At 40.1% G+C, this 27,708-nt stretch overlaps 2 protein-coding genes across 8 annotated transcripts in view; one reads left to right on the forward strand and one right to left on the reverse strand.

The window, feature by feature from the left end:
* The window catches only part of IQCK (IQ motif containing K), a 43,936-nt gene extending 29,809 nt beyond the window's left edge, over nucleotides 1–14,127 (reverse strand). The window contains exons 1-7 of one of the 3 annotated variants that reach the window (XM_068908769.1): nucleotides 14,053–14,111; nucleotides 13,298–13,414; nucleotides 12,355–12,410; nucleotides 10,964–11,102; nucleotides 8,762–8,859; nucleotides 2,775–2,827; nucleotides 2,581–2,658 (exon numbers count right to left, since the gene is read on the reverse strand). In XM_068908769.1, coding sequence (XP_068764870.1) covers nucleotides 2,581–2,658; nucleotides 2,775–2,827; nucleotides 8,762–8,859; nucleotides 10,964–11,102; nucleotides 12,355–12,410; nucleotides 13,298–13,316 — 443 coding nt within the window. In that variant the 5' untranslated portion in view covers nucleotides 13,317–13,414; nucleotides 14,053–14,111. Of the gene's footprint in view, nucleotides 1–2,580; nucleotides 2,659–2,774; nucleotides 2,828–8,761; nucleotides 8,860–10,963; nucleotides 11,103–12,354; nucleotides 12,411–13,297; nucleotides 13,415–13,560; nucleotides 13,978–14,052 lie in introns of those variants that run through there. The other 2 variants (XM_068908768.1, XM_068908770.1) reach the window with 2 other exon arrangements.
* Nucleotides 14,101–27,628, forward strand: KNOP1 (lysine rich nucleolar protein 1). Of its 5 annotated transcripts, none has more exons than XM_068908763.1 (5): nucleotides 14,101–14,211; nucleotides 15,654–17,070; nucleotides 21,923–21,991; nucleotides 22,496–22,573; nucleotides 24,994–27,628. In XM_068908763.1, exons 2-5 carry the CDS (start codon nucleotides 15,655–15,657, stop codon nucleotides 25,303–25,305), a joined length of 1,875 nt encoding a protein of 624 aa, XP_068764864.1. In that variant the 5' UTR covers nucleotides 14,101–14,211; nucleotide 15,654; the 3' UTR covers nucleotides 25,306–27,628. The 5 variants fall into 5 exon arrangements, with proteins under 5 accessions (XP_068764864.1, XP_068764866.1, XP_009681721.2 ...); XM_009683426.2 differs by lacking the exon at nucleotides 14,101–14,211 and adding an exon at nucleotides 14,573–14,881; XM_009683427.2 differs by lacking the exon at nucleotides 14,101–14,211 and adding an exon at nucleotides 14,581–14,886.
* The last annotated feature ends 80 nt before the right edge of the window (nucleotides 27,629–27,708 follow it).

Genomic DNA, 27,708 nt, shown 5'->3' on the forward strand with positions numbered 1-27,708 from the left:
CTATTCTTAAAAAAAAAGAAAAAAAAAAAATCCCCTTCAAAGAAGAAAGCGGAGGCACTGGAGAACAGTCAAAAAAAGTCGTATTCAAGTATTGACTATATTAAAAAAAAAAAAAAAGCTGAATCTCTGATAAAAGAAAAAAATTCTCTTTTTTTGTTTCTGTTTTTTTTAACATGAAGATCACTTTGTACTAACCAAAGCTCCCCTATTTAACACAGTATAGGAACATATTCCTACTTAACAAATCTTTCAGAATACTTTACAAATTTAGGCATGCAACTGAAAAAGCAAAACAAGAATTTATTCCTTAAATATCTGTAGCAACACCTTTTACTTCTGCTTCTTTATTGTACCACTATCTATTGTAGCATTTAGAAGTAAAGAAGTTTCCCATCAAATTTTGACCAGTGCATAGCATATTGTCTCTTACATATTCATAAATCCTAATCAAAAATTGAAAACTGCGTTACAAATAAAAATGGAAACTGCAGTAAAAAGCACTGAATCAATTACCTTTTAAATCTCATATTCAGAAGGACATAATAATGAACTGTTTCTGTCGTATCCAGAAGGACATAATAGTAAACTCTTTTCTCATTTTTATTTAATATTGCAGATCTTTCACTCTGCTCTAATAATGTTTACTTTATAAGCAACATTTGTTAAGAAATCTGTAACTTCAAAACATGTTTACAAAAAGTTGCTTTTTCATACAGTATTTTAAATCCTCTAAACAATTAGGCCTTTCAGATCAACTATGTATCAATTTAAATAGGACTTTGACACTTCAGTGTCCTTGTGGAGCTGTCACTATGTTATTTAGGAGCACAAGTCCTAACAGAAGCTATGAGTCATTCAGGCTGTGATTCCACGGTGTATTTCTCTTGTTGGCAAAGCTGACTTAAGCAGTTCCTGCTACCTACCTCTGTGTCTTACTGGCTCATTTGTTCTCTTCACCTTGACCCTAGCTCTTCATTTTAATCCTTTGTTTGTGCCAGTACAAAGGCTTACGAGACTCTCAGGTGAACCAGATCAAAGAACTGTTCTAATATTATCAATAACTATACAAACTCTCACTTCATATTTTTGCAGTTTTTTCTAACTCAGAGGAGGTCCCTGGTCAGAATAAGCCAAGCAGCCTAGCAAACAGGGCACTACTAGGTTGGCTACAAGCAGGCTGAGGTGAAGAACAGGAGAGGGTGGGGAACCATTTAAGTCAGCTTTGCTTCCAAGAGAAACGTTTATAGAACCATGGTCTTAGATATTTATCTTGGGTACAGGCATCCATCCTCACAATTCAGTGGTATCCAAACCCACTTACTATCCACTGGCTCTTCACTTACGAAACTAATGTCATAGCCTCGCTCCACTTCATAATCAATTTCCAAACTACAAAATCCAATGCCTTAACTGGCAATCTTGTTGGCAAGACCCAGGGGACTAGAGAATGAAACTCTTAGCTGTTGCAAGTGTCCCATTAATGGTACATTTGATGGATGGGCAGTATGATGCAGCAGTAGATACCCAAGAGTAACACAGCTCAGATGAAATAAATCACTTTCCAGAGATGTCCCTCTCTCACTACAGACACCTCCTACACAACTCTGACTAGATGACTACCTTTTTAAGATAGCCAAAGTTAGACCAGATGAATCCCAGCTGTCCATGCCTCCATCACCAATTTGTCACCAAAGACCTGTGAATGCCAAGGAGCCTTCCTCTAGCTCCTTGGCAGCAACTCAAAATTCTAAGTTTCTTCTTAAGGATTTTCTCTAAAGTTTCACAGGACAAGAGTCCTAGAAAACTCAGTTCCCACTTACACAGCATAATGAAGTGAACATATGTATAAAGATATTTATCTCTGACTTTTCACTGACCACCAACCTAGCCTCCAGAAAGATTTCTAAATTGAAAATTTTCTTGAAAATCTGGCCTTTATAATTTTCTTATTCTCTCGCTGTTAACTACTACTTTACTTTTGCTCTTTTTTCATACAACAGCTACACTGTAAAATCAAGGACAGTAATATTTCTTTCTAAACTACGGCACAGCTTGGTGCTACAGCAATAACAAGGAATATGAGAGTGAGACTGTCAAAATGAGTTGTATTTCTCAGATGCAAAATCAAAAATCTCTGCATAAATGCAGAAATGCATCCTAATACCAAGTATTATTACAGGCATTTTAAAGAAGCTGCTTACAATTAGAGGAAGAATTTCTAGACTGTATAGCATCATAAAGATCTTCATGCTAGCAAGCAGCACGGAAAACATTGCTTTGCTGATTGTATACTACAAAGACATTCATAATACTACCAGGCTATCAAAATGCCCTGCACTCTAAAAAAATTAAAATGTTTACTTATACTAACCTAATCGCTCCATAAATGATCTTGGTACAAAATACCTTGTAACTAATGCACTACCAAGTTAGAAAGCATCACATAATTATTTGTTGCACATAGTAAAGGGCGTTTAGGGGGGAAAATTAGAATGCATTTAAGCTCTACTACTTTTTTGGAATAACCAGGGGAAAAGAACAGAAGGAGAAAAGGTTACCCAGAGCACTGCGATAACTTACTGGTCCTTTAGCCAGTCGCTAACAAAAGGAATGGAAAAGAATTCTGTGAATGGTTCATCTTTCCTCTTTGGGTTCTGGCTGATAATAACAAAAAAAAAAAATCATATTAATTAAAATTGTTGCTATTCTATTTGTAAAGTAATGCCTTTGAATCATTAAGGCATAATTAATTGTAATAGCAATGATTAACTTACTTGTATAACCATTCAGTTAGGAAATCACAGGCAATAAATTTGGTCCTTTTTCTCTATAGATAGAAAATAGTTTCAAATTATTTATTATCTCTGGACTGGTCCCATGTCTTCACTAGCGGAGAGGAACAGAAGCTAAATTGTCTGCTTTTATTAAATGAAATATACAGTACATTACTCTGTGTACTTTAATATTGCTACGGCCAACAGTCAGTGGCTCAGCCAAATTTTAGAAATTTCACTTGTGGAAATGCTTTCAAGCCAAATCTAAAAATGAGAGAGAAAATTTTACACATTTTGATATTTAAATACCAAACATATATTCACATAATATATATTAATATACATATCAAATATATTAATAGCTATCTATATTTAATATTGATATTTAAATTGATATTTGCTGCAGTACACACACCTATAACAAATATCTCCGAAGGGTATCCTTTCTAAGTGGCAATCTCATTGCAAAAAAATTAACAGAATCGATGGATGAAAATACGTTGTGTACTATTTCCCATTTTGTTCAAAGTTCTATTCTCATACTTAAAATACTTTGTTGTTTTCAAGGCAGAGAAGAAAAACGGATGGAATATTGTGTTTCTTTTGCCTAGAATCAGCTTGGAGGTGGGTGCTGTGCACACTCAGGCACTCACACAAGAGTACTGCATGGCTGCTCAGTCAAAATTATTATCTGTTGGGTAGTCCAGAGCAGAAGGCAGAAACAAAGCGTACGTATACCCACAACCACAGACAGCACGGACAGTGCAAAGAATCAGGTAAAAAGATCCAGAGTCTGGAGCAAAAAAGTTGCGTCCTTTGCTCCTAGTTCTAAGACTTCCCCACCGCCAAAGACAACCTTGCAAAATGCTTTGCAGGGGCTTAGCCTTAGTGACTCGTGCAGACAGGACCTGTTTGGCTGCACTCTGCTAGTTGCACTCTGTAAAATAAGTTTTGAGGTCAAAATTCAAAGTATGAATTTTGATCAGTACAAAACTGAGGGGGGTCTTCCTTTTCCTAGAGTTTTTCTCTCTGTGCTCCATCCTTACAGATTGGCTGTACAAATGAGTATAGATGCTTAGTCTGCTTATTCACAAACCAGAGTAACCATGACTAAACCTAGACTACTGGTTGGAACGACAGAAGAGCTTGGCTAGTATCTTTTGGGCACCCTCTCACGCTAGATGTGTGGCAGGTATACAGAGTCAGAGAATGAGCACTAAGAGATATTAAGCCACTGCAGAACGGAGAAACCGAACACTTTATCAAAACAGCACCTATTTAACTAAGGGAAAACCTAGTCTCCATCCAGAAAGTAACGCTTACCATATCAAATTGAAGATTAACTGCAATCACTACTTTTTAGAAAAACACTTCACAAAGAACTTATCTCTGTGAAACTGCTAATTGTCATGAAAGAGGCTGGACTCTGGATTAAAATGTAAGGAACTAAGGCACTACTAGTACTTGCTAGGAGAAGTTTATGCATGAAAGATTTAATGTATGAAGGATGACTGTGTTCTATGTATTATCTTCTAATTTTCTAAGTGAATCTTACCTTTTGTAGACATACAATCTGACTCCCACAGACGAAAAGAGAGAATTGCTTTAAGAAACATTAGAATAGAATATCGCAAAAAAAGTATCAGTCCTGAACCTTGTGTGTGTTGATAATCTGCTTCCTCACAAAAGCCTCTGGATTCATGTAGAGCTCTATTAGAGCGCTTGGAGGTGCAGAAACACGTATGTCTCCCTACCAAATCTTCCCTGCGCCTCTCATGATAATACCAGATACTGGTCGTAGAAAAGCTTAACACCTAAGCTTTAAGAGACCAACATGTTTGCTAGAGAGTTTTCTACAACTTATTTTAGGTGTCAAATGGCCACATTCTGACTTGAACTGAATCTGAAATTAAACAGCAGAATCTGATCCTCCTCATTTATACTATGGCTATTCTATATCACAGTATTAAACTGGGCCCCATCAGGCAGTGAATTGTTTCACAGAATAAATTCTATGCTTTCACAATAAAATTCAATTTAACCTAGCAGTTGTAACATTCTCTTTTAAGTAAATTGCTCTCCCCTTTGCAAGGGGTGGGGGGGAAAAACAGATCAAAACAGTGCTGTCAAAACAGTTATTACTGAAGGAATCAAACTGGACTTGGTTTATCCCTGTTCAACCCAGTGAACTTATCAGGAAGGAATTCAGTCCATCTGAATTTCTATTTTATTTTATTATTTTTTCCAGGCAACTGTTCTCTTTGTTACTCAATTAAATCTTTAGTTGTACAGCAGCTGACCTTTATAGAAGGGAAAAAATGACATAAATTGACCTGCCTTTGGCACATTCTTCCTATGCTACACAGATAAGGACAAACACAGGAAATATCTGCACAATGTGCATTGTTAACCTGCAGATGTGTTTATAAACTATTTATACTCAAAATTCATTTCCCATTTTTCATCCTCTATATGATATGTTTGGTAATAAAAATGCAAAAATACTAGTGATCAGAAGATTGCAGAAGTCATTAGGGAAAATTATTTCATTTGCTTTCCATTATCTAATATACTTTTCAATATATTTCATTAGAGAGTCTGCTGCAGCAACCTCTTTCTGTGATCATCAACAAGAAAGAAAAACCAGAGTTATGGTAATAAACAAGTTTAAACACTGTTCAGTTTTAATTTTGAAAAATGAATGCATTAGCCAAATCTCATGAGAGAAAAGACTTAAGAAAAGAGTCTTTTCCCTGAAGACATTTCACAGCAGATAAGATAGCACAGGAGAACTTATGGAAGGGGGGGAAAAAAAAAAAAACCCTACTTCAGCAAGGGAATACACTGGGTGACCTAATAGGTTTCTTTCATCTCTAATTTAAAAAAGAAGCTTCTGCAGATTGTTCTCATATTTATGGCAGTCTGAAGTCTGCAAATATATCCAGCAGCTAGTTGTTTTTAAGGATTTTGCATTTCAGATTCTTCAAATACACTATGTAATGCAAAAGAGAATATTTTAAATTAACTGTTTACCTTCCTATAGTTCTTTATCACTTTTCAGGTAAGATCCTGCAGATTTCCTTCCTACACAAATGACTATACTCAGCATAACCTTTTCCCTATCCTGACTTGCCCTTCTTGTTCTACAGCTCTTCCTCACCAGACATGAAAGCACCTTGGTTGCTCTCTTCCTTGAATTCCTCTGTGGATCCTATCACCTGATGTCCTCTACCCCAAATTCAATTTCTAATCAACTCTTTTACTTAATTTTTCATTCTCTTCTCATTCTTCATTATTCCCCTTCAAAACACAAAAATCAGCCCTTCTCCTCTTATCAAAAACCCACCCCTCATTCCCCCTTGCTGTTCTCTCTTGCTTCTCCCAGCCTCAGGGAACACTGATTTCAATCACTTCTGCTGTTTTTCCCTTTCTTCCAGCACCTCTTCAACCTGTCTTCCACTGGTTTACTCTATTGGAGCTGTCCTTGACAGGCTTTAACAACTAGAGTCTAGTCAAAATTCAAACCCACGATTCTGTTCTCATCCTTCATGATTTCAGTGACCTTAATCACAACTCATCATGTTCCTTTCTTGTTCTCTCATGAATTCCACGAATCTTTCTTCTCTCAGTTCTCCTCCTGTTTTTTGAAGCTATCTTCCAATGTGTTCATCAGATTCTTTCTCCCCATCCCTAACTTTCTCTGGGGTTTCCAAGGGCTCTGTGTTTGATGATAAAAATCAGTTCCGGTCACTACTCTAAGCATTTTAATGCGAATTAGGCCATGATCTTTTCTTCTAACACATACAGAACAATACATTTCTTATGAATCAAAAGTATAATTAGAGTTTACATATTTCAGTCAAATAAGGAAACAGAACATCCAAGTATTAAGCACCTGGACAACAATGGAAAATAACACAAATATTCACTTGTATGTCAGGCATGAAGAGCTATTGTTTTACTAGTTATGATCCAAAGAGAGGAAGAAATGATGTCATAGTGGAAAACTACAATCTGACATAAGATGGCTTTCCTAAACTTAATTCCCTAGTAGCCTGACATTTCTCCCTTTAACAGTGAAAAATCACGTAGTGTCTTTTTTGATATGATAGTCTCATTCTTGTGAAGTTTCCAAATATTGGAAAAGAACTGTTTAAACTTCACATTTGATTTTTATTTATTTATTATAAAACAACACATACAGATCCATATATAAAATCTATTTTCAGAACAAATACTTTCCAAACTATATACCACAAGTCACTAAATCTTTAAAAAAAACTTAGACTAAAAATAGACAAAGTAAGCTCAATTTGTGCTGAATTTGAAACTGAAATATTTCTAAGAAATCTTATATTTTTGTATTAAGTACAGCTTTATTGCCTCTTATTCTTCAGGAGTATGTAAGACCTATTAAGGACTGTAGTTTAAGACAACTTGAGGACATGCCTTTTTCTAGTAAAGGAAATGTGCTTCCTTAAATAAAAAAAAACAGAATCGATATAAATTTCATTAAAAGTGTGATGAATAATATATACGTTCAATCCACTCTTGGATAGATAATGTAAATGGGATGGCAGGAGTGATGCACAGGAGTGTCATGCCATAATGACATGTAGATTAACCACTTTCCTATTTCACAGTATTAATCATAGATTATAAATAAATAAATAAATAAATATATATATATATATATATATATATATATAAATCTATAATCCAATCAGCTTTTAGACACATCCATGTTTCCTAAGTTTTTACAAGGTTTGTAAATAACCTACTATTATTAAAAGTACAGATCTGAATTTGAAAGCCAAGTTTGGGATGGAAAGTTTTACGTATTTTTGGCTGCGCCCAGGCACGCCCAGGTCAGTGGCAAACAGTACACACGTAATTTTTATGAATTGTTTCACAGTGTCTACACTCAAGATAGTATACAAAAGGAGGTTATTGTCAGTAGGTGGAGCAGAGGTAGATCGAGGCATAATGTAAAAAATAATCCGCTAGTAACACAAAGTCTTCCTCACCTAACAGTCATTCTAATCAATAACCCCAAGAGCCCAGACTGCATTCCTCAGATATACATCACATGTACCAAATGGGAGACATTTTCATTGCTATTTATATTAATTGCTATTTATACTATGTAGCTGCAAGTAAGATGAGGCCCAGATGCAGGCATTAAGCTATAGGGAAGTTTTACACTGAAAAGTATTGAAGAAAGACAGAAGGTAAGAAAGAAATGGAAGAAAAATTTCTTACATGGTTGGAGAAAAATGGCGGAAATGATGAAAGATCCCACAGCTCCCAGTTCCTAGCCTATTGCTCAGAGCCTATTGCTGCATGTTAGACTGTGGTGATATAACGAGCTTTATTTTGCACCAGTTCTAATGTATTTTTAAGCATTCCAACATAAGGAGTCTCTCTCTCTCTCTCTATGTTTACACACACAGAGACAAATATATATACATATGCAACAAATAAAGATAAAAAAGTACTGTCTTTATAAGCTCATTAATGCTAAATACCTTCCACTTAAATGGAATTTTACACAGCATTTTAAAAAGCTAAAATACAAAAAACATATTTTAGGATGCCAGCCCAGGTAAAATAATTGAGTTATGTAAATTGTAGTAAGTAAAATTCAAGTTCTCTACTTCACTCTATAAATGAGTGATGTGCATTAATCTGAAAGGGATACTGTTTCTCTGAAAGACAACACTATTTAGGCTAGATACAACTGGATTTTTAAGGAAGATCTGGTGTGATTTAGAGATTGTCATACTGATCAAGTATGTGTACTACGCAATCTGTTCAAAATTACTGAAAAAAAAACAACATTCAAGACTGTCTTGTTATAAAACAACACATGATATGTTATTATTGTGGTTGGCTTTCTTGTAAAAGACCAAATAATGAAATACAGCCTGTGAAGTAAAAGACACTAACTTCTTGCCCATGATTTGAATTGAAAACTAAGAACTAACCTCAAAACACTTCTCCTTCTTTGCTTGATGTAGAAGTTCAGCCATTCCAGGTAAAAGTACTGGAAATATGTAATACTCTAAGTATTCTCGAGGAGAACCTGGGTAAAACAGTACAGTCTTCACTTACAGATATGCACTTAGATTTTACAAAAAGACAAACATCAAATAACATAAGCCAAGTATCAGTTATCAGGAACATCTCAGCTTGAACCAGGCACAGATTTTTTTAATTTAGATACAGCCACAGAGCTCTCTTCATTTTTCTTGAGCCAAGAAAACATAATTTTAAGTTGAGTAAATTTCAAACTAAAGGTGCATCAACACTGCAAACTGCAGTGTGTCTCAAGAGATGTCAGGCTTAGTTTTAAATGAGCTAACTCAGGCACCAGAAGCAGTTTAGCCACAGAAGTGAGAAGCAATGTGGACTAATTTACCCTGACAGGAAGAGAAGTAAATTAGCCTGCACTGAGTTCTTGTGCTGTTACAGTTAAACTACTTTTGGTGTTCATATCCATGCCTTTTACATACTGCAGTAATACAGTTGGTCATAAAACTGAATTTCTAGATGGAGAAAAACAAAGACTATCAGTATAATTCAGTATAATCAGTATTTCAGTGATGCCCTCATTTCCTTCTCATGATTACTTTCTACTTGCCAGTTCCTCAGGAAATTTTAATACCACCAATTTTCCCACCTTGGCAGGGATGTTTGAGTTGGCACCTCTCTCTTTTACGTTTGACTACACTGCCCCTACACTCAAGTCTACTTGCCTTACTTAAGAGTATGCTAACACACACCGACAGCACTGAGTTTCACGCAAAAGGAAACAACTGCAGTCACCTTCACCAAAAAACAGCGGTGATACTGCTCATGTTCTATACATAGCCTAATGGTTAAACATGCGCCCAACTGAGCAACCCATCAATTTCCTTCCCGGCTTTTCCTCACATCTCCATCGTTCCTAACAAGACCTCTCATTACAAACTCATAAACTAGGTTAAGAGGAGGAGCTTTCTATTCCTTCTGTTGAAGACATCATACATGGAGAAACTCAGGTTCACTGAGTCAGAGAGACAGCATCAGAGGCAGCATGACAACAAATAGGCCACAGAAGTACCTCCCTCAGAAGGGTGAAGACAATAGAGCTCGTTAGCTTGGGAGGAGTAGTGAACAAACACAGACGCACTGAGTTGGTACCTCTGGAAATGTGCCACGCTGCACCATGTTAACGTACCAGGTTAGGTCACTGCTAACTCAGGAGTCTCAACACCATAGTCCACTCTATAGACGTGCTATACCTTTAGAAATCTTAAAAGACTAACAAAAATTCTTAGGATGTTAGACCAGAAGGGGTGGCCTATTAGCTGAAGTGCTGTTCTCAGTTTAAAGTCAGACTGCCGGCCCCTGCAGTAAGCATTCAGGTCTTAGTGTGGTCAGTAAAAATTAAGTTACACAAGGTTTCTCTTCTGGCAGAACACAACTGAAACACTGAATTTATTCTCTGCTTCATACCTTTAATTGGTTCATACACTGCCAGGTAATGTTCACAACTGGAAGAACACTACATATATATATATAAAAGCTGAGGACAACACTCCTTCTAACTAACCATAGGAATTCCTAATATAAAAGAATGAACGGCAGAGAAGAAGATAAAGGCAGAATGAGAAGTGATGGAAAAAGGTGAGGAATAAAAGAAGGGCTAAAAGAAAAATACATTGCTACTTAGTGATTTTTTTGAAGTACAGAGACTGATAAGAATGGAAGAATAGAACTTTAGAGGCTGTTTCCGTTCCAATTTGTGATCAGATAGACAAAGATAATATTTTGAAAGTAGTTTTCAGACTCAATTATATATTTAGCCTATTGATCCTACTTTGGCATTATTAAATCAGAGGAAAAAATGCTTGTCCTTCTCTGATCTAAGTAGCTAAATAAAAAGTCACTTATAAGAGAGCGGAATTATCTTGAGATGGTACACACATTACAAATCAGTAGCAGTGTCTAGCAGTAATTTGAGCTTTTTTCCACTGGCAAAGGGGCCAAGCTGGCCCCCTGTTTAAAGAACTAGGAGACTAATCATGCAAATTCCGCTTAGGAAAAGGTGTTGTAGCTGTTAACACTTTGAATTCAACAAATGACAAATCCGTGTCAAATGCAAGAAAAATAATCACAGCAGGGTTCAATATACACTTACTTACATGTTTTTGGATCAGATGGTTCTGAAGAAGTTGTTGCCTCGCATATGGAAAACGAGCGCTGGCCAACAGTGTTAGCTGCAGAGGCTGTGTAGAATTGTTCCGTACATAATGGCTGCAATAGTCCCGCATCCAAAGACACCTGTCCAAGATAGATGTAACTCACATACATTTCCAAGCCAAACTATACAAAATATAGAAGCCAAACCAACAGGAAAAATTATAAGGTGAGGTTAAAAAAAAAAAAAAAGATTTATAATTTCTAATTACAGTATTAAATGATTTCAGCATTTTCTAAGTGCTCTAAAATAAAGAAAGAATTTCACTTCATGAGCATGGTTCTCTGCTACTGAAAAACGGTAGTGGGATCAGGCCACAAAACTTACAGTATACTGCATGACAATGACTGCAGACAGGCCCCTTTTTAACATATGCAAGATTCATAAACAAATCATTTTGGAAATTAGAAAAAAAAAAGTATTAACATGAAAAGGTATATTATTCCTTTATGACGTGAGAAGCTCTCAAACAGATCAATATATTATGCCGAGGTCAACGCCACAAGAAACATTTACTGTCCTAATTTAACAACGGCCCGTAATGATGCTAGTTTCACTTAGGGAAACAGGATACATTATAAATGTCTAACCAGACCAACTGTCAAACAGTTTAACCTGTAAAATCTTGAATTTTAAAGTAATAAAGTAACCTGAATAAGAGAAATAAGAGAAATAAGAGAAAATGTCTACAAAATGCCTAGTTTAAATGAAAATCAACTTTGTATCTGATGCCCAAAAGAATTAATTTCTCTGCTCATAGAATTGCTAGGGACAAAACCTTAAACTGGTTTGTTTTTCTTAAAAGCTTTTATGCATTGCTTCTGTTTACCAAACAAGTTTTCCTAGAACTAATTTATTTGGACAACAGTAGACTTTAAAAAAAAATAAAAAGGTGAACAGGTGTAACTCTGCTGATTTCAACAGTCACATCTAAGTGATCTGCTACGTGCAATTGAGGCATTACTCCTTTGCTACGCTTGCACCCCTTTCTTGCACATTTCAGTACTCAGTCTGCTTGCAACACCACAATAAAAAGATCCTTGCATACTTCAGAGTCACAGCAGACAGTTACAGCAGAAAGACAGTGAGATGCACAAACCAAACACAGCTGGTCCTCAAATTTTAGGATAGTATTGCCCAAGTTGCCTTAAATAAAAACAATGATTTGTGGAATATTGCATCTGTTGATTCATGGAAGTTGTTTGCCACATGTAGTTTTGCTTTCATTTAATTTTATGAATGAGTCTATTCCATTGGTACCTAATCTACCCGCTTGGATACTGAAAAAACTTTTAAAAGGAGCCTGTGAAGATTCTTTTGCTTAACTATACTCACAGATTCTTGCTTTGATTCATAAACACCTGGAAAGGTAGGCTGTTCTGCTTCATACTCTGAAAGTAAAAAGCAGCACAGCATTTATCTAAAAGACTTAAAAACAAATATTTATTTTTTCTTCTACACAAACATTACTTTCTAAAGCGACTTATTCTAGTTTGAAACAACAAAAAAAGCACTGCATGATAAATATCCATTCAACATGGGATCTAATATGTCAGAGCAAGTGTAAACTTCAAAGCCTCTTGTCTTCGCTTTAAGTCAAGTTCGAGGTTCTCAATAATGATGGAACTTTTTAGTGGGGAAAAGATTTTTATCCAAAATCATATTCAAAAATATTTTAACCTAAGTAAAATGCAGAGGCTTGCAGGGAATTAGTCATTCTTTTTACTAGTATACAATGGTGCTTTTCAACTTGGATTCCACTATAAGCAAATAAATACCTAGGGCATTGCTAAGTATTACTGTCTACACTTTCAAAGAGGAAAAAATGAAAACACAGCAGCAGTACCTGACCCACATAAATTACTGAGTGAATCAGGGTAAGAAAAAAAAAAACCAAAGGACAAAGAAAACATGATGCTATCGTGAATTAAATCAGACCAAAAACTTAGGAGAATGGGGTCATGTTACATGCAAAACAGCATTCTACATGAAGTGCTCGAGCAAATTTCAGGATTTCTTCAGATAACACCATTCATCTCCCCTATTCTAAGTTTAACGTGTTCTTACAGAAGGGGGGACAACGGATCTGATTTAAGAAACTTACAGATTACACAATACAGGAGAAGATTCCTGTAGACAAAACAAGCGGGCTTATCGTTCTGCCAATATAACGACCAGATTCAGCGGCAGCACTACTTCCCTATGCAGTGCAGATGCCGCTGCCGAGTCACATCAGAACAAGCAACTGTGCTCCTACATTAACAACGATGTGAGGTACCTGCCTGACTGGAGGGCATCGTAAACTACTAAATCCAGAAAACGTCACTGAGGCGCCACAGGCCTATCGATGCTGGGTTCCCCGTTTCCTGAACATTCGCCGTGGTCCCAGCCGCCACTGCGGATTTTGGGAAAAACCCCAGCGCTTGTGTCATTAGGGCCTGCAAACAAGCTGATTACTTTTGTATTAATCAAACTTGCACGATAACAGCCGTAACGCTGTCGCCTCTCCGCTTTCACAAGGCGACCGTCTAGCTGCCTTACCGCAGCAAGCCACAGGGCTGGACTCATTCGGCAGCCAGGCTACCGCAGCGCGAGGCGGCGGCAGGGACGCTACCCCTTCCTCACGCCTGTAACAAACCCGCTCTTCGGGCCCTGCCGGCCGCGCGCGACACCAAGACGGCTTTCTATCCCGAGACGACGACACTAAACGGGAACGCAACGCTGGAGAGTCCAGACGGCGCTGAACTCGCTCTCACTCGCCAGAGGCGTTTGCTAAAACGTCTCCCTGAGGCAGCTACTGCCGCCGTCTCCACAGAGCCGGGTCGGCTCTCCCGCTTCCCAGCGCGAAACGGAGCCCCAGCCGACGGCGGGCAGGAGCCCGCGGCTGGGCCGGCCTGCCTGCCTGCCTGCCTCCCCCGGCAGGTCCGGTCCGGTCCGGTCCGGTCCGGTCCGGTCCGGGGCCGCCCCTCCCCCCACAGCTGAGGAGGCCGGCGAGAGCCGCCGCCCCGGCTGCGGGAGGGGCCGCGCTCCCACCTGCGCACACGCGCTCCCATAGGCCCGGCGGCTGCCCCGCTGCCGCCATGGCGCCTGCGTTGCCACGGCAACGCCCGCCGCGGCGCCGCCATGCGCGGGGCGGCGCGGCCGCGTTCCCCTTCCGGGTCGGCGCTGAGCCGCCGCATGTGGCCGCGGCAGGTAAGCGGCGGCGCCCGGCCGCCACCCGCGGCTGCTCCGCGGCCGGGCAGCCCCTTCCCTCTTCCCCGCCCTGCCGGCCCGCGCCGCCGCTGCCGCCGCCCCCGGGGGGCCCCCGCGCGCCGCCGCAGGGCTCCACAGCTGCTCCCGCCTCCCAGCGAGAGGTCGGGCCGGGCAGCGCAGCGGCCTTCGCCGCGGCCCGCTCGCGCCGCAGCGAGGAGGGGGCCGGGCCCGGGCAGCGGGGGCGGCCCCGGGAGGGGGGGGGGATCCGGGGCGGGGGCCGCCTCGGCGCCGCTGCGGCTGTGCGGGCCGGGCCGGTGCCCCCCGGCGGGGCGGGGGCCGCGCCCGCGGCGGAGGTGGCGCGGCGGCGGCGGGCGCTGCGGGGCCTCTCGGGGCGCGGCGGTGCCCCCTCTCCCCCCCCCCCGGCCCTTCGTTTCCCGCTGTGGTTCAGCCCCGGCCCGGCCCGGCGGGCGCTGGCGGCGCCCTGCGCCTCTCGGCCCACCGGCGCGCCCCGGTCCTGCCCGCAGCGCGGGAGTCCTGCCTCGGCGGCGCGGAGCGGCCGGGAGAGCCGCCTCCGTCCGTGCCCTGCAGGCCGCTAGAAACCGTCCGAAGGGCAGAATGAGCCAACAGTGGCGCTTTCATACCCGTCTGTTAATTCTGTTCGAGAGCGCTGGTAAGGTGTGCAGCTGTGCCACAGTATGCTTAGGTGGTTTTTTGGGTTTTTTTTTCCCCCAAGCATTTTAATGGGGTGCCTTACAAGAGGCACTTAAATCCCTCGGTGGCTTAATTGTTGGTTAAAAGATGAGAAACAAAGTGGGAATCGATAGGTTTCACAGCACAGGGAGGGGGAGCGTTAGCAGAGGATTTCCAAAGGGGTCTGTGTTGTAACCTGTCCGTGGCATAAACGTTCTGAAAAAGTAAATGGAGAGCAAGGACATGAAATAGCAAAATCACATTCAAGGTAATAACAAAGCCTTAAAAGGATCTTGTAATACTAAGTGTCCAGGCAATAAAATTATGGAAGTACAGTGTAAATAAGTGCAGAGTGATTCATACATGCAAAAAAACCCTTAATGGTACATATTGATTGATGTATTTATACATGCATGTCACTGTCATTTAGGAAAGGTCTTTGAGCAGTAGATAGTTTGGTGAAAATGTCATGCTTAGCAGTTGTCAAAAAGACAAATAGAAAGTTAGGAATTACCAGGGCAGCAATAAAGAACAAGACAAAAAACCATCACTTCACTGTAGTGGACTGTATTTTCAGTGCCGCGTACACTTCTGATTCCCTGCATCACAGAAAGCATGTTGTGAAGTTGGAGAAAGACTGCTAGGGACAATCGGAGGTATGGAACGGTTTCAGAATAAAGGAAGATCAAATAGACTAGGACTTCCTTCGTCTTGTCAAAGCTGTGCCCTAACATCTTTATTGTGTTTTTCAGAATGATAATAAAGAAAAAGGGAAAAGAAGTTCATGAGGAAACTGCACAAAAAAAGAAAAAGGGGAAAAATAGTGGGAGCCAGACTATCATTAAAATTGAGAAAGATGTTCAAACTGTCATTAAAACTAAGGATGATGACTGGTTTGAGACTAAGGCAAAAACAAAAGGAAGGAAAAAGAAAAGTTTAGAAGAGGATGAATGTTTAGACCAACTAAAATCAAAGAAGAAGAAAAACAAGAAAAAGAAAGTTTGCTCTGAATTTCAGGAAGAAGCACGTTCTGAAAGCTTTGTGAATGTAGAAAGCCATCTGGATTTAGAACCACAAGAAGAATCAGAGGAACCAATTAAAATTATCAAAAAGAAGAAAAAAAAAGACCACCGTCATTCCTTCTTATCGTTGGAGAATAATCAGCGTAGCGAGGTAGGCCTTTCAAATCATCATACAGATGGTACTCAGGAAAATGAATTTGCTTTCAAGAAAAGCAGAAAGAACATCGCTTTGAATTTGGAATGGGATGGCGAAGTAACTAAGGAAAAGAAGACGAGCATTTTTTCTTTAGCGTTAGAGGACTACCACGACAGCGAACAAAAACAATCAAAAAAAGAGCTTAAAAAAAAACACAAAAACACTTCACAAGAAAAAGATGTTACTGGCACAAACCATGGAACAGATATTATCCAGAATGATGGGGAGAGTTATGTGAGGAGAAAGAAGAAGAAGAAGAAAAAAGATAAGCCTGCCTCCTTTTTACCACTGACATGTAGTCAGGACAACGTCTGTGGAGTTTATGATAGCCACATTGCAATAAATGACTTCAGAAAAAGGAAAAGAAAGAACTCCCAGGAGTTTACGTTGCTGAATAAAGAGGAAGAGGATAACATTGAGAACTCTGAAAGTTTCAGAGAGACAACCAAGAAGAAGAAGAAGAAAAGCCAAGATGTTTCCTCTTTAATATGTGAAGATAATCAGGACTACAGGCATAGAGTTCCTGATGAGTCTCTTTCTGCACAGCAAGAAGTTGAGTCTGAAGAAAAAGAGCTTTCTGGAAAAAAACACAGGAAGAATATCAAGGACAATAATGATGTGACCAAGAAGAAAAAGAAAAAGAAGATTCAAAAAGAAGAGGAGGAAACAACTGATTCATTATTTGCTATAAGTGAGGACCGCACATCTAAAAGCAAAAAAATAACGCTACCAGAAAGCAATGAAAAGAACAACGAGAGTGAAACCAAGCTAGCTGAATGTGTCACAGGGGATGTTGTGGATAGGGTATTATGTAATTACAATCATCTGCTCTCTGACAAAAAAACTAAAAAAAGAAAAAAAGTACAACGGGATTCTACTGAAGAACCAGGTTCAAAAGCAAATTTAAAAAAGAAAAAGGTCAAAAGAGAAAACACGGGAAATGAAGCATTGGTAAGTAGGAAATAAGAGGTTATCTTTGCACCCTTCTGCTAAAGAATCAAAAGATTTTTAGGTAGACGCTTTCCTGTTTTGCAAGCTGTTCTGCCTGCTCAGACCCTTAGGTTGCGTTTAGGTCAGCAGAGTGGTGGGCCTCCTGTGGGGTGTGAGAAAGGGCATGAAGGATCAGTCTACTGATTTCAGCTTACAGCAGTGATGACAGACAGAACAGTGGTTTTTAATGCCTACTGCTGTAGTCATCTAGTGTTTCGATTGCAGAAACATAAGATGCATAAATCAGGTATTAGAACTAGTAGCAGGTATTGGCACAAAAACAAAACTATTATCTACAGTCATATAAATTCTCTCCTCTTGCTCCTGCAGTTGCTTTTGTCAAAGTGAGTGGCAATGCTCATATAGGCCAGGATTTTAATACCATGTCATCTACTCTGAGCAGCTAAGAGAATATTGGTATGAGTGCATCTAACTGTGTGTGTTAGACTCTTCCTCCTCAAGATTTTGCTGCTGCTGGAACTGCATAGTGTTCAAAACGAGGGAAATTTAGCCAGAACATACTGTCACTTTGACACAATTTTACAGAAAACCTTAAATATAGACTAGGCCTAAAACATTGGTATATAAATTCTGATAGAAAAATATTAGAGAACAACCTAAACGAAAACTCTCGATAACACAAATTTTTAATGAAAAAAAATCTATGCAAGACAAAAATAAATACATTTGAGAGCTGTGTAAACTAAAATTGAAGGTAACTTGAACTTTGTCCAGACTGATTGGCTGTTAAAGGAAATCCCATCCAAGAGACTATTGCCATTTTTGTGGTGAAATACACGCAGAGAGGAATTGGTGCGATAACAAGGAAAACAGAAATGCTTGTCTGAGGTCTTAAAAAAAAAAAAAAAAAAAAGAAAGAAAAAAGAAAGATTTGAAATACATGGGTTTCTTCTAATTTTCTGAAAATTAGACTATTGTGTTTTTTTCTTTTTTTTTCCAAACTTTCTTCTCCTTCCTCTCTGATAGTCTTAGTGTCACATTTTTAAAGCTAAGCATCTAAAGTTAGCACCTATGTGCATGGCCTATGTTGATGTCATTGGGAGTTAAGCTGTGAGACACACAGAAATTCAGTGGGCGTCTATTCCTATCCTTAGGTGCTTAAACACCTTTCAGAAAAAGCTGGTTGCAAATCCTTAGAAGCCTGTCTTTATTTCCCACAGGTAATGAGAAACTGAGCTCCAGTTGGTGCTGGTAGAGAACTGTGAATACTTAGTGTATTGAAATAGGCACTAGGTAATAAATCATCACTGAAGATTTTTGTAAGGGAGGGATGGAGCAGGCAGCGGTACTTGCTGCCTCGCTGCTTAATTCTGCAATTGCTAGCTCAGAGCTCCACAGTGTACAGAAGTAAAACCTGCATCCTTCCTAGAGAAGATGCTGGTGTGTAGGTTCCTACCCAGTCTTCCAGGTATGTGGAGAGTTTAAAGAATCCCATCCTTCTCCCCCCCCGCCTCCCCCCCCCCCCCCCAATCAGTGTATTAGACTCCAGCTGAAAGGCAGGTCCACTGGACATGGTTTAACATTTAAATTACCTTTGAGACTTAGAAATGTTTCCTGAGTCTGTTGGCATTTCATAGTATGTGCTCTGCTTTGTTACACGCTCATTTATGTGGTTTCTTCATGTTCTACAGAAATCTATAAACGTTCTGGGGTCTAGTACTAATAATTAAATATAGATGCCAGTGTATATGAACAGGTTCTTCAGCTTTCCTAGAGACATAGAAACAGGCTTTCTCCAGAAAGGTTTGTGTTGGGAGCGTGTATGCTTATCAGTAAGTGAGCAGATGCTTGGGCTTCTTTACTTAGGTTTTTCCTTTTGACCTTTTCAAAGGACAAGGTGGTTTTATTGCTGGGGTATAATTTCTAATTAAATTGACATTGCCATGTTGAGACCGTTAGACATTATGTGGATTCCTGCAGCTGCTCACGTATGTGTGAAGGCAAATGTGTGTAAGCCTTAGAATGACAAGTACAGTTGCATGGTGGTGGTGACCAATTGTGATGGAAAACGCAGCAAGTGCCTTGCAAACAACTGAGGAGAAGGGGGTAGGGTGATGCATGTTTTGTTTCTTTTCTCCATGTTCAGCTCTGTATGTAAATAATAAAAGCTACTTCAGAGAGGTTCTCAAGATTTAACTTCTGGGTAATCGGTTCTGAAGAAATCTAGTTCTTGCTAGGCCAAGTGACATTACTGGAATAAATTGCTGATAACGTCAGTCTGGTATTTATTGGTGTCGCAGCCCTGAAACGTTTTCCAGTCTACAGTGTGTCTCAAGCATTGCTGCATTCCTTTAAAAATCCTCTCCTGGGCCTCTGCAGCAAGCAAAGTAGTGAGTTTTTATAGACAATGTGGAGTGATATTCACTTGATATCAAAGATTCACATTTGTCTCATTGGATGTCATTACTCAGCAGAGTAAGGAGGAGATTGAAATAATCCAGAGAAAGCAAAAAGATAGCTAGTACAAAACATACAAAATCATAGCTCTGAGATTGTCGTATGGCAACGTATAGAAATTTTGGGGAAAAATTAATGTACCTGAGAACTGACTGCACTGACAATGAATTTGTTAGGTGTGAAAAGTAATCTTCCTGCAGTCACTACGTAGTAAACCTTGACGGGGTGGTGGTGGGGGGGGGGGGGGGGGGTTTCTAGTTTGTTTGTTAAGATGTGAAAATACAGCTGACGTTTCCAGAAATGTCTTCCTAATAATATTAGTTGAGCTATTGCTAGTTACCCTCAATTTGATGGTCTGACTGCACCACCTTTAGCACAACACCAGCAGCCTGCCTAAGTATTCATCTGGCCAGCAGTGTAGAGCAGGTGTGGGAGGGAATATACGCCAGCTGTGGGCGGGCAAGGCTCAGGCCTCTTTCACTCCAGTGAATACTGCCATTGATGCCTGTGGGAACAGACTAGGGTCTTGAACTTTTCACGATTTTTCTGTACGCGTTAAAAGGAAACAACTATGAGAATGAACAAATCTTCATCTTTTTAATGGCAGGCATTGTGCTTAGATGTTGACTCTTAAAAGGACAGAAAGCCCACAAATGCATAGGTTCTTTTCCCTTGTAAGAAAGCATGCTTTGCTTCATAGCAAAGATGCTACCCCAAAGCCTGGAGTGCCTCATATTTAAGGGAATTCATTGCTGTTACAGAGTCCAGTGGGAATCAACTGAGAAAAATACAGCAAACGTATCTCCTGTGCTACAGAGCTCAGTTCTTTGAAATTGTTTGCACATAGCATAATCCTACAATGTGTTAATGTTCTTCCCTGCAGTTCTGGGGAAGATGAGATTGGCTCACCTCCAGATAGGCTTGATCCTGCTAATTCTTGGTGTTCAATAATCTCCAGCAGGCCAATAACATGCTGTGAATTAGCAAGGATGGGGGTGCACACGTCCTCTTTGCTTGCCTGCCACCTACCCTTCAAGCTAAAAAGGAAAAAAAAAACCTATTGCAGCTGTTTGCAGAATCCTGTCACCACAGTTTTTCCACTTGTTTTAAGAGATCTGAAAAGACAGTACCAGGTCATCTAGAAGTAAATTGAGTATTTCTTTTTTCAGTTAAGAGAATGAGCTCTCCTAATTTTTGATGGTGGATATACTGGTGTGTATGTAAAACCAATGAACAGAAGGTAGCTTTGGAAAATGAGTTAAATCCCTAATGGCTTTGCTTAAAGAAAACTGTACACCCTCGAAAAAATAAAAGCAGCCTCTGCTGGCGGAAGGATGTAACAAATCTTTTACTTGTCTTAATGTTCCTTGGCTATCTCATGCTTGGGTTATTGTGCTAGCTGCATCAATAGATCTTCCCTTTGGCCACCCTTTCCAGGCTGGTTGAAAGCTTATGGCTCTATAATTTACCACTGTCCTGGACTTATTACTTATCTTATTACACTGGATGCCCAAAAATCTTATTACAAATTTGGAAGAGAAGGATTGAGGGCAATGAGCTAGAAACTCCAGCCAGTGGGAGCAAAAGCTGCCAAAATGCTGCCTTTTGTGGATGTTACCAGTAACTGGCTTCTCTCAAGACTCTGCCACTGATTTACCTCCTGCCACCCTGCCCCTTCCGTTCCTGCCTTAGCTGCCCTAACGTCATCTTCCTACTCCTCCCTTTCAACTGTGGAGCTTGCACGCTATTTGCTGTCAGTGCAGGGGACGCTGTGGATGTGTCACACCTCTCCCCTCACTCTTTACCTCTCCAGGCTGGAAGCTCCTAGGGGACCATCTTCCACTCTGTGTTTGTGCAGTCCTGAGCACAATGCAGCTAGCTGCCTTCGTTCCGTTTGTAGTGGAAGTGGGCAGTGGGACCCACATACTTCATTGAGCTTGTCCTGTGTATTCAGAGGGGCCATTATCTTATTACAGATTTTATTTTTTTACTTTTGCTCCTTTTGCTGCTCGTTTTGCTTGTAAATTTAACTTTTATAAAACTGTTTAATTTGAAGTGACCTTGCCTGCGGAGTTGACTGTGTGATGATTTTGGCAGGTCCTTTTTAACGTACAGATTTTAACATACAGATTTTTTTACAGACTTTTTATCAAAAAAGGATGAAACCTCCCCAGATTTCTGTTGTGCACACTTTCAGTGGATATCTCTTGGAGAAAATCTCTGCAGAGAAATGCACAGGTTTAGTTGGCATTCCCAGCTTAGATTGACTGTTTCTTCTTGCCCGAAAGTACTACTGCCATATTGCTCAGCGTTCTTATGCTTGTGGTCAGAGCTATGTAAATTCTAACAGGCAGAATGGATAATAATATTTATACAAGTTTTTCCTGTTTTACAGGAACATGTGGATGATGTAACTATTGTGCAGGAAAAAAAAGGAAACTGTGATGAAATTAATATAGACAAGGTATGCTTTGTCTTAATTCTGTAAAATTTAAAGCAGTTCAGCATCTAAGGTATGCACAGAATTTGAAACAAGAAGTGTTGTGCTTTATTGTTAGTCTGTGCCAAAATTGCAGTGGGTAGAGCTCTGCTTAAAATGTACCTTCCATGGGCTAAGTCCAAAATGTATAGCTCCAGTGAATGTCAGAAGGCTTGAACTGGCTGATTAGGTTAAATACACCTTTGTTGGCCTCTCGTCACTGTTGGCAGTTTCGGTGTAGCTACTACCTGCAGTTAGAGGATTAAACGTATTTGATACAGCAGAATGTTCATTTAAAATGCCACTGTAAAAAGCATAGTTCTGGAGTTAAGCATGTAAAAGGATAAAATGCAACTTTCTAATTACCCTTCTAAAATACAGAAGGTATCTAATCATCTTATTCTTCTCTCATGTTTTCATTGTGAATTAAATTAACTGTCAAGTAACACACAGAAGATGAGGTCTTTTGCTGTTTTTTCTGCATGCTAGGTGAGACGGCAAGCTCTGCAAGAAGAAATTGATAGAGAATCTGGCAAAACTAAGGTTTTCAGTACCAAAGTGGAACCGGTATGTATACATTGAGACCTTGATCTGATAAAAATATATTGTCAAGAGCTACTTCCTGAAAATGCACCGCACTCTTTTCTGTATGCGGATCATGTACGTGGCTTGGCACACCAGTCTTCCTTCCGACTGTAAATTTAAGGTCATGCTATAGAACAAATTAGTGCAATCTCAAGAGAGTCTGGGGGCAGAGCAGTGAACTACAACAGCAGTTGGAGCTGTGCAGAGTTCTAAATCCCATCATCAGTCCTGAAAAGCAACATTTTCTCTGGCTGCTCTGGAGAATTAGCCAAGATAAATTGCTACAAAATCATTTTCTGCTTATTGTGAAATATAAATAATGCTGCGCCATGGATATAGCTGTCACTGAATTTTATCTATATTGTTATGTGAAAGAATTTGAGGACATTCAGCAGTGGGGATGCAACTGGAAAGCGGAAAGGACGACAACTTAAAGTGCACGCATGCGATGCCTACAGTCAGTCCTCTCTGAACGTTCTACATCTCGCCTCCACCTCTTTGAAAGATGCTTCTTTGTTCTTTGCATTTGCAGCCTACTCAGCCTGTGTCCTGACAGGTTTACAGTAACACAGCAGTACTATTGCAGTAGCCTTTAGCACAGTAAGGCCATTCGGGAGGAGAGAAAGCTTTACAAATAATTCAGGATTCTTAGTTGTCTGCAGAACTATTCCACAAGACTGACAGTATGCCTAGAAAGTAGAAACATACCTCAGACAAATGCCAGAAACAACTAACGTAAATTTGTGTAGTGGGAGGCAGACTACGCCAGAGCTCTGGAACTGCAACTATCTACCCAGCTCTGAAGTCATTGAGGAAAATGACATCTTTGGCAGGGAATCCCAGTTCTCTGATGCGGAACTGTCACTGGTTATTAGTTCCCTGAAGAACAAAAGCTATGAAAACTAATTCATGAGCTTCACAAAGAGTAAGCTGGAAATGCTGCAGCAAAAGCTACATGTAGTGATTGCCAGCAGTTCACTTTAAAAAAAATTATGGGGTTTGAAAAGCTGCAGTTATTTCTGCACGTGTGCTGGTATCTGTCTCTCATTCCAAGGGGAGAACAAATGGGGGGGGGGGCTGTTTGTGTGTGTGTGTGTGTTTGCCTGTGTCACAGACCACGGCTTCTACAGCAGCTTGTCTTCGAGTAAGGTAAAAATACTAAGTTGTTATTATGTAAGGCTTTCTTTTAATAGTAAGTATTCTAGCCTGCAATAACGAAGGATATTCTAGCCCTGCATTTTTGTAATCTAGAAAACCTGCTGCTACAGCTTGCCTCCCAATATTGTGTAGCATACTGTGTGTCGTGTTGGCTGTCTAGGAGGGAATGACTGTTTCATGCAAGCTACAGCTGTTCATTTGGAAGGATGTCAGGCTCACGTGAACACAACACTAAATCCACTTTTTTCCCTTTGATGTAGCCATCTCAGTCTAATTAATGACCAAACATTCTTCTGTTAACGGCACCCCCAATTTTGAAGAAAAAATAGGAGTAGCGGTCCTGCCAAAAACAAGTTAGAAATGACTACGTATCTCCTAGCTTAGGAGTCAAATAAGATCCTTAGCTAATGAAGCGTGTTCTTAGGGAAGCCAAAAGTTCATAAACTTCCTAAACCATATGATGTATTTTGGATTATCCACAAAAATAAATGGTTGAATTACAATTGTACTTGAGACATTACCTGTCTCCTCAGAGAGGAGCCAATGAGAGCAAACAAACTAAAATCCTGAACACGGTGAAGGGCAGAGCTAACAAATGGCAAACGGAGAGGGAGGGGAGGGTTAAGAGTATTATGTTTAATCCTGTTGGTTAAGGATGTGTCCTCAGTTTTGCACCCTTGTAATTAGTGATTTGTGGGAATGAGAACATAATTGTTACTTAAAGCATATGATGAACCAGATGGAACGCCGTCTCCAAAACTAACATAACAAAACATTGCTGAAGACAACAACTACCTAACTAGACAGCAGGAAAATGAAAAGAGAGCTCTAAGAAGTGACAGAGTGAAAGAGACAGACAGATGATTAAGTCTGAAAATTGTCTTAGGATAAGAGAAATGGTAGGGGAAGGTCTTGCTCTTTGAGCTAAATACTCTCCAGAGAGCAGAAAAGTCAGATTTCTACAGAGGGAGGGGAGATTCTGAAACTGCATTAAACCTTGTCTCGAGGCTAAATGAACTGAAATGCTAATGTAGATGCACTTATGCAAGGTTATGTCATCCTTTTATCACATACCTCAGTAAGTAAGTAAGTAAGTACTGCAAGTGGAATGACTGTTTCCTAGCTCTATCAGTCCTGCCTAAGTTTCAGTAGCTGGTTCTGTTCTCAGGCCAGAGAGATCTGGCTGTGTGCTCCTTAGCCTTGGTGTTATTTAATTTTAGTGTTAATTTTGTTTTATTTCACAGGATGCAAAGTTTGGCCAGTGGAGTACAGCTGCTTTTCAAAGTCCTGACCGAGGAATGAAGTTTCTTAGACTGATGGGCGGTTTTAAAAAGGGCTCCATGTCTATCCAAGATCTCTCAGCAACTACAAACAAACCAAACATGGCTCTGAGCAGGGAAGGGGAGGAGAAGTTACAGCAGGCCCTGAAAATGGAATTTGATAAAGCAATGGACTTGAAGCAACACAGAAGAATTGGTCTTGGATTCCAACCTGCTGCCACCAAAAAAGTGTACATAGACAAATACACATCTAGATCTATAAAATTTGAAGATTAAACTGTTAAGTAATAAAAAGAATTAAAATTCAACAAGCAAATTTTTTTTGCTTTCCCTTTTTACTTGAAATAAAATACAAAAATGTTTAAAAAAATTGGATTTATGAGGTAATTTCAGTACAAGTTTTTGGATACTGGATCCTACAGTGTCTGTGGAGCTGGGTCTTCACTTCAGCTGAACACTGAAGTTTTTGAAACCTTTATAATGCTTTTTACAAGGCAAGAGGCAGCCTTCAACAAAGACTGAAGATGCGTGGGCAAAGCTTGCAACAAGTTGCAGCTTGGTAAATGTTTTTTTATGATGTTGATTTCATAATTAGCTACATCAGTGATTCAAAGGGGATTTAGTATTTGGTAAAATCTTCACGTTTTTGCACTCCGGGAGTGGTGCGAAGCGATGGCTTTTTACTTTGAAGAACTACTGATACACCCATAGACTGGACAAGAGGAGGATTTTTAATCTGAAGGTGGATTCTTATTTAGCATCTTTGTTACAATAATGAATATTGTTGAATATTCTGTGTATTTTACTATGCTGTGGCAGTTTCATTTTCAAGAAGTTGTGCTCATCTGGGTAAATGAAGATAAACGCTTTCTGGATAGCAGCACCAACTACATGGATCTAGATTTGCTAAATTATAGAAAGCAAGAATTTTAATAGGGTGCTTATGGGTTTCACTATAAATCAGTTTGAATGAAATTTCTAACCTTTGGATTTTTCAGTCATGTAAACTGCACTTTCATTGGCTTGTTAGGAGTTCAAAAAAAAAAAAAAAAAAGGCAGTTGCATGTTTATTTGCAGTATGTATTCAGGAGTCCAGAACAGTCTAGCAGTGTCTTGCTTGAAGTTATGAAAAGATAGTGGAAAACTGTCATATTTTAGTATTGGCTCTGTCATTTGTTCTGAGAGATACTGTTCTCTGAAGTCTCACTGTAGCTCCAGTTCTTAAACAGGACAAAGTGAACTTTTCTTCCATCCACGCCTACAGTAGGAATAGTGGCCTACTTGAGGGGGGGAGGGTGGAGAGGAAAAAACAAACAAACAAAAAAAACCCCAGCAACTCCCTCTTCCTCTGGTCGGGTTACTATTTCCACTTACTCAGTTCCTCTTTTTTTCTGCTGAACCGCCTATCATTTTTTGCTCAGATGATACCTGCTCATCTACTATTCTTGACTCTCTTTAAGGCAACCTCTAATTCCACAAGGCCTTCTCCCTTGGATCACTCTACCTAAAAGCGGCTGCCTCCAGGCAGAACCTGTGCTAACAAAGCAGTAGTTGGTTCCAGTGCACTTTGGGCAACTCCTGAGGGGAAATTAAAATGATGTGGAGGCTCTAGTGTAAGCAGTCACCATGGACTGACCCATTCCCAAACACGGGAAGCAGGAAATGCTGAACCACTTCTTGGAGGGTCTGAGCTAACTTTTGAGGAAACTCTGTCCTTTGCAGCATCATTTAAAACCACCACTACCTCAGGTGAGGGACTTGCTCTGTGCCACTGCTTCTCAAAACTGAGTGACTGGCTTCACAGTCCTTTCTTGGCTTCAGCTGTGCTTTGCATAAATTCAGACAGCAGAGCTGTCTTACCACCTAGAACTTGCATCTTTTTGTTAGCAGTGCAACAAACAGCGCCACAGCGCCAAGGGAGCACGTGTTCCCCTCACATTTCCATCTTCTCTTCTGATTTAAGACAAATGCTGAATTCAGGCCCTCAAATACTTGTCCAGCAATAAATAAGTAAGAGGAACAGGTAGGAAAACGTCAACTAGTGACTTCCTTTAGGAGGAGAGGAACAGGCACGTATGGCTTTCTGCTGCAGAGCCAGCCTTGGAAATGTTCCCCCTCATGAGTTGCCCAAAATGCACTGAACCCAGCCTTGGACTTGTCTTCCTTGCACTGTTTGTGCTGAAGATGCTGAAGTATTTGTTCTGGCCTTGCCTTTAGAGGAGGACTTTTTTTTTTCCCCCTCTAGAATTATACAGTAAACACCACTATGTTGCTGGAGGATAGCTCTGTGGATGGCCCGGCCCCTAGCTCTTGATGAAACTGTGCATATGTAAATGGAGTAGTTTGGCGGGGTGGGGGGAAGTCATCTGGAAAAGCCTGGTTCAAGTAGTCAGACTTGGTCTGGTCTGTATGTTTGCTATATACAGAAAAAAACATTAGGTCTATTTTAAGCCTGGGAGAAAGCCAAATTAGATTGGTTGGGTTAGCCTCTGAACTATACGTTTAGAGTTTGTTCCCGATAACTAACCAGAGCTTTCTGCCTGCCATGAGCTACTTTTGCACTAATAAAAACAGAAGTAAAACGTGGGATACGATTTCACATGGCAGTCTTGCATCATTAAAGAAACCAAAAGTTGTATTGTGCTCAAAAGACAACAGTCAAAAATTGTACATATGGGG

This window comes from Struthio camelus, chromosome 15 (assembly GCF_040807025.1).
Source record: "Struthio camelus isolate bStrCam1 chromosome 15, bStrCam1.hap1, whole genome shotgun sequence".
In the NCBI taxonomy this organism is placed as follows: Eukaryota; Metazoa; Chordata; class Aves; order Struthioniformes; family Struthionidae; genus Struthio; species Struthio camelus.

What these genes read in the sequence shown, in the direction of transcription:
- KNOP1 (XM_068908763.1), top strand. Translation starts at nt 15,655, where the DNA reads ATGATAATAAAGAAAAAGGGAAAAGAAGTTCATGAGGAAACTGCACAA. An exon ending in ACACGGGAAATGAAGCATTG is followed by an intron (nt 17,071 to 21,922) that starts GTAAGTAGGAAA and finishes CCTGTTTTACAG; the next exon opens with GAACATGTGGATGATGTAAC. An exon ending in TCAGTACCAAAGTGGAACCG is followed by an intron (nt 22,574 to 24,993) that starts GTATGTATACAT and finishes TTTATTTCACAG; the next exon opens with GATGCAAAGTTTGGCCAGTG.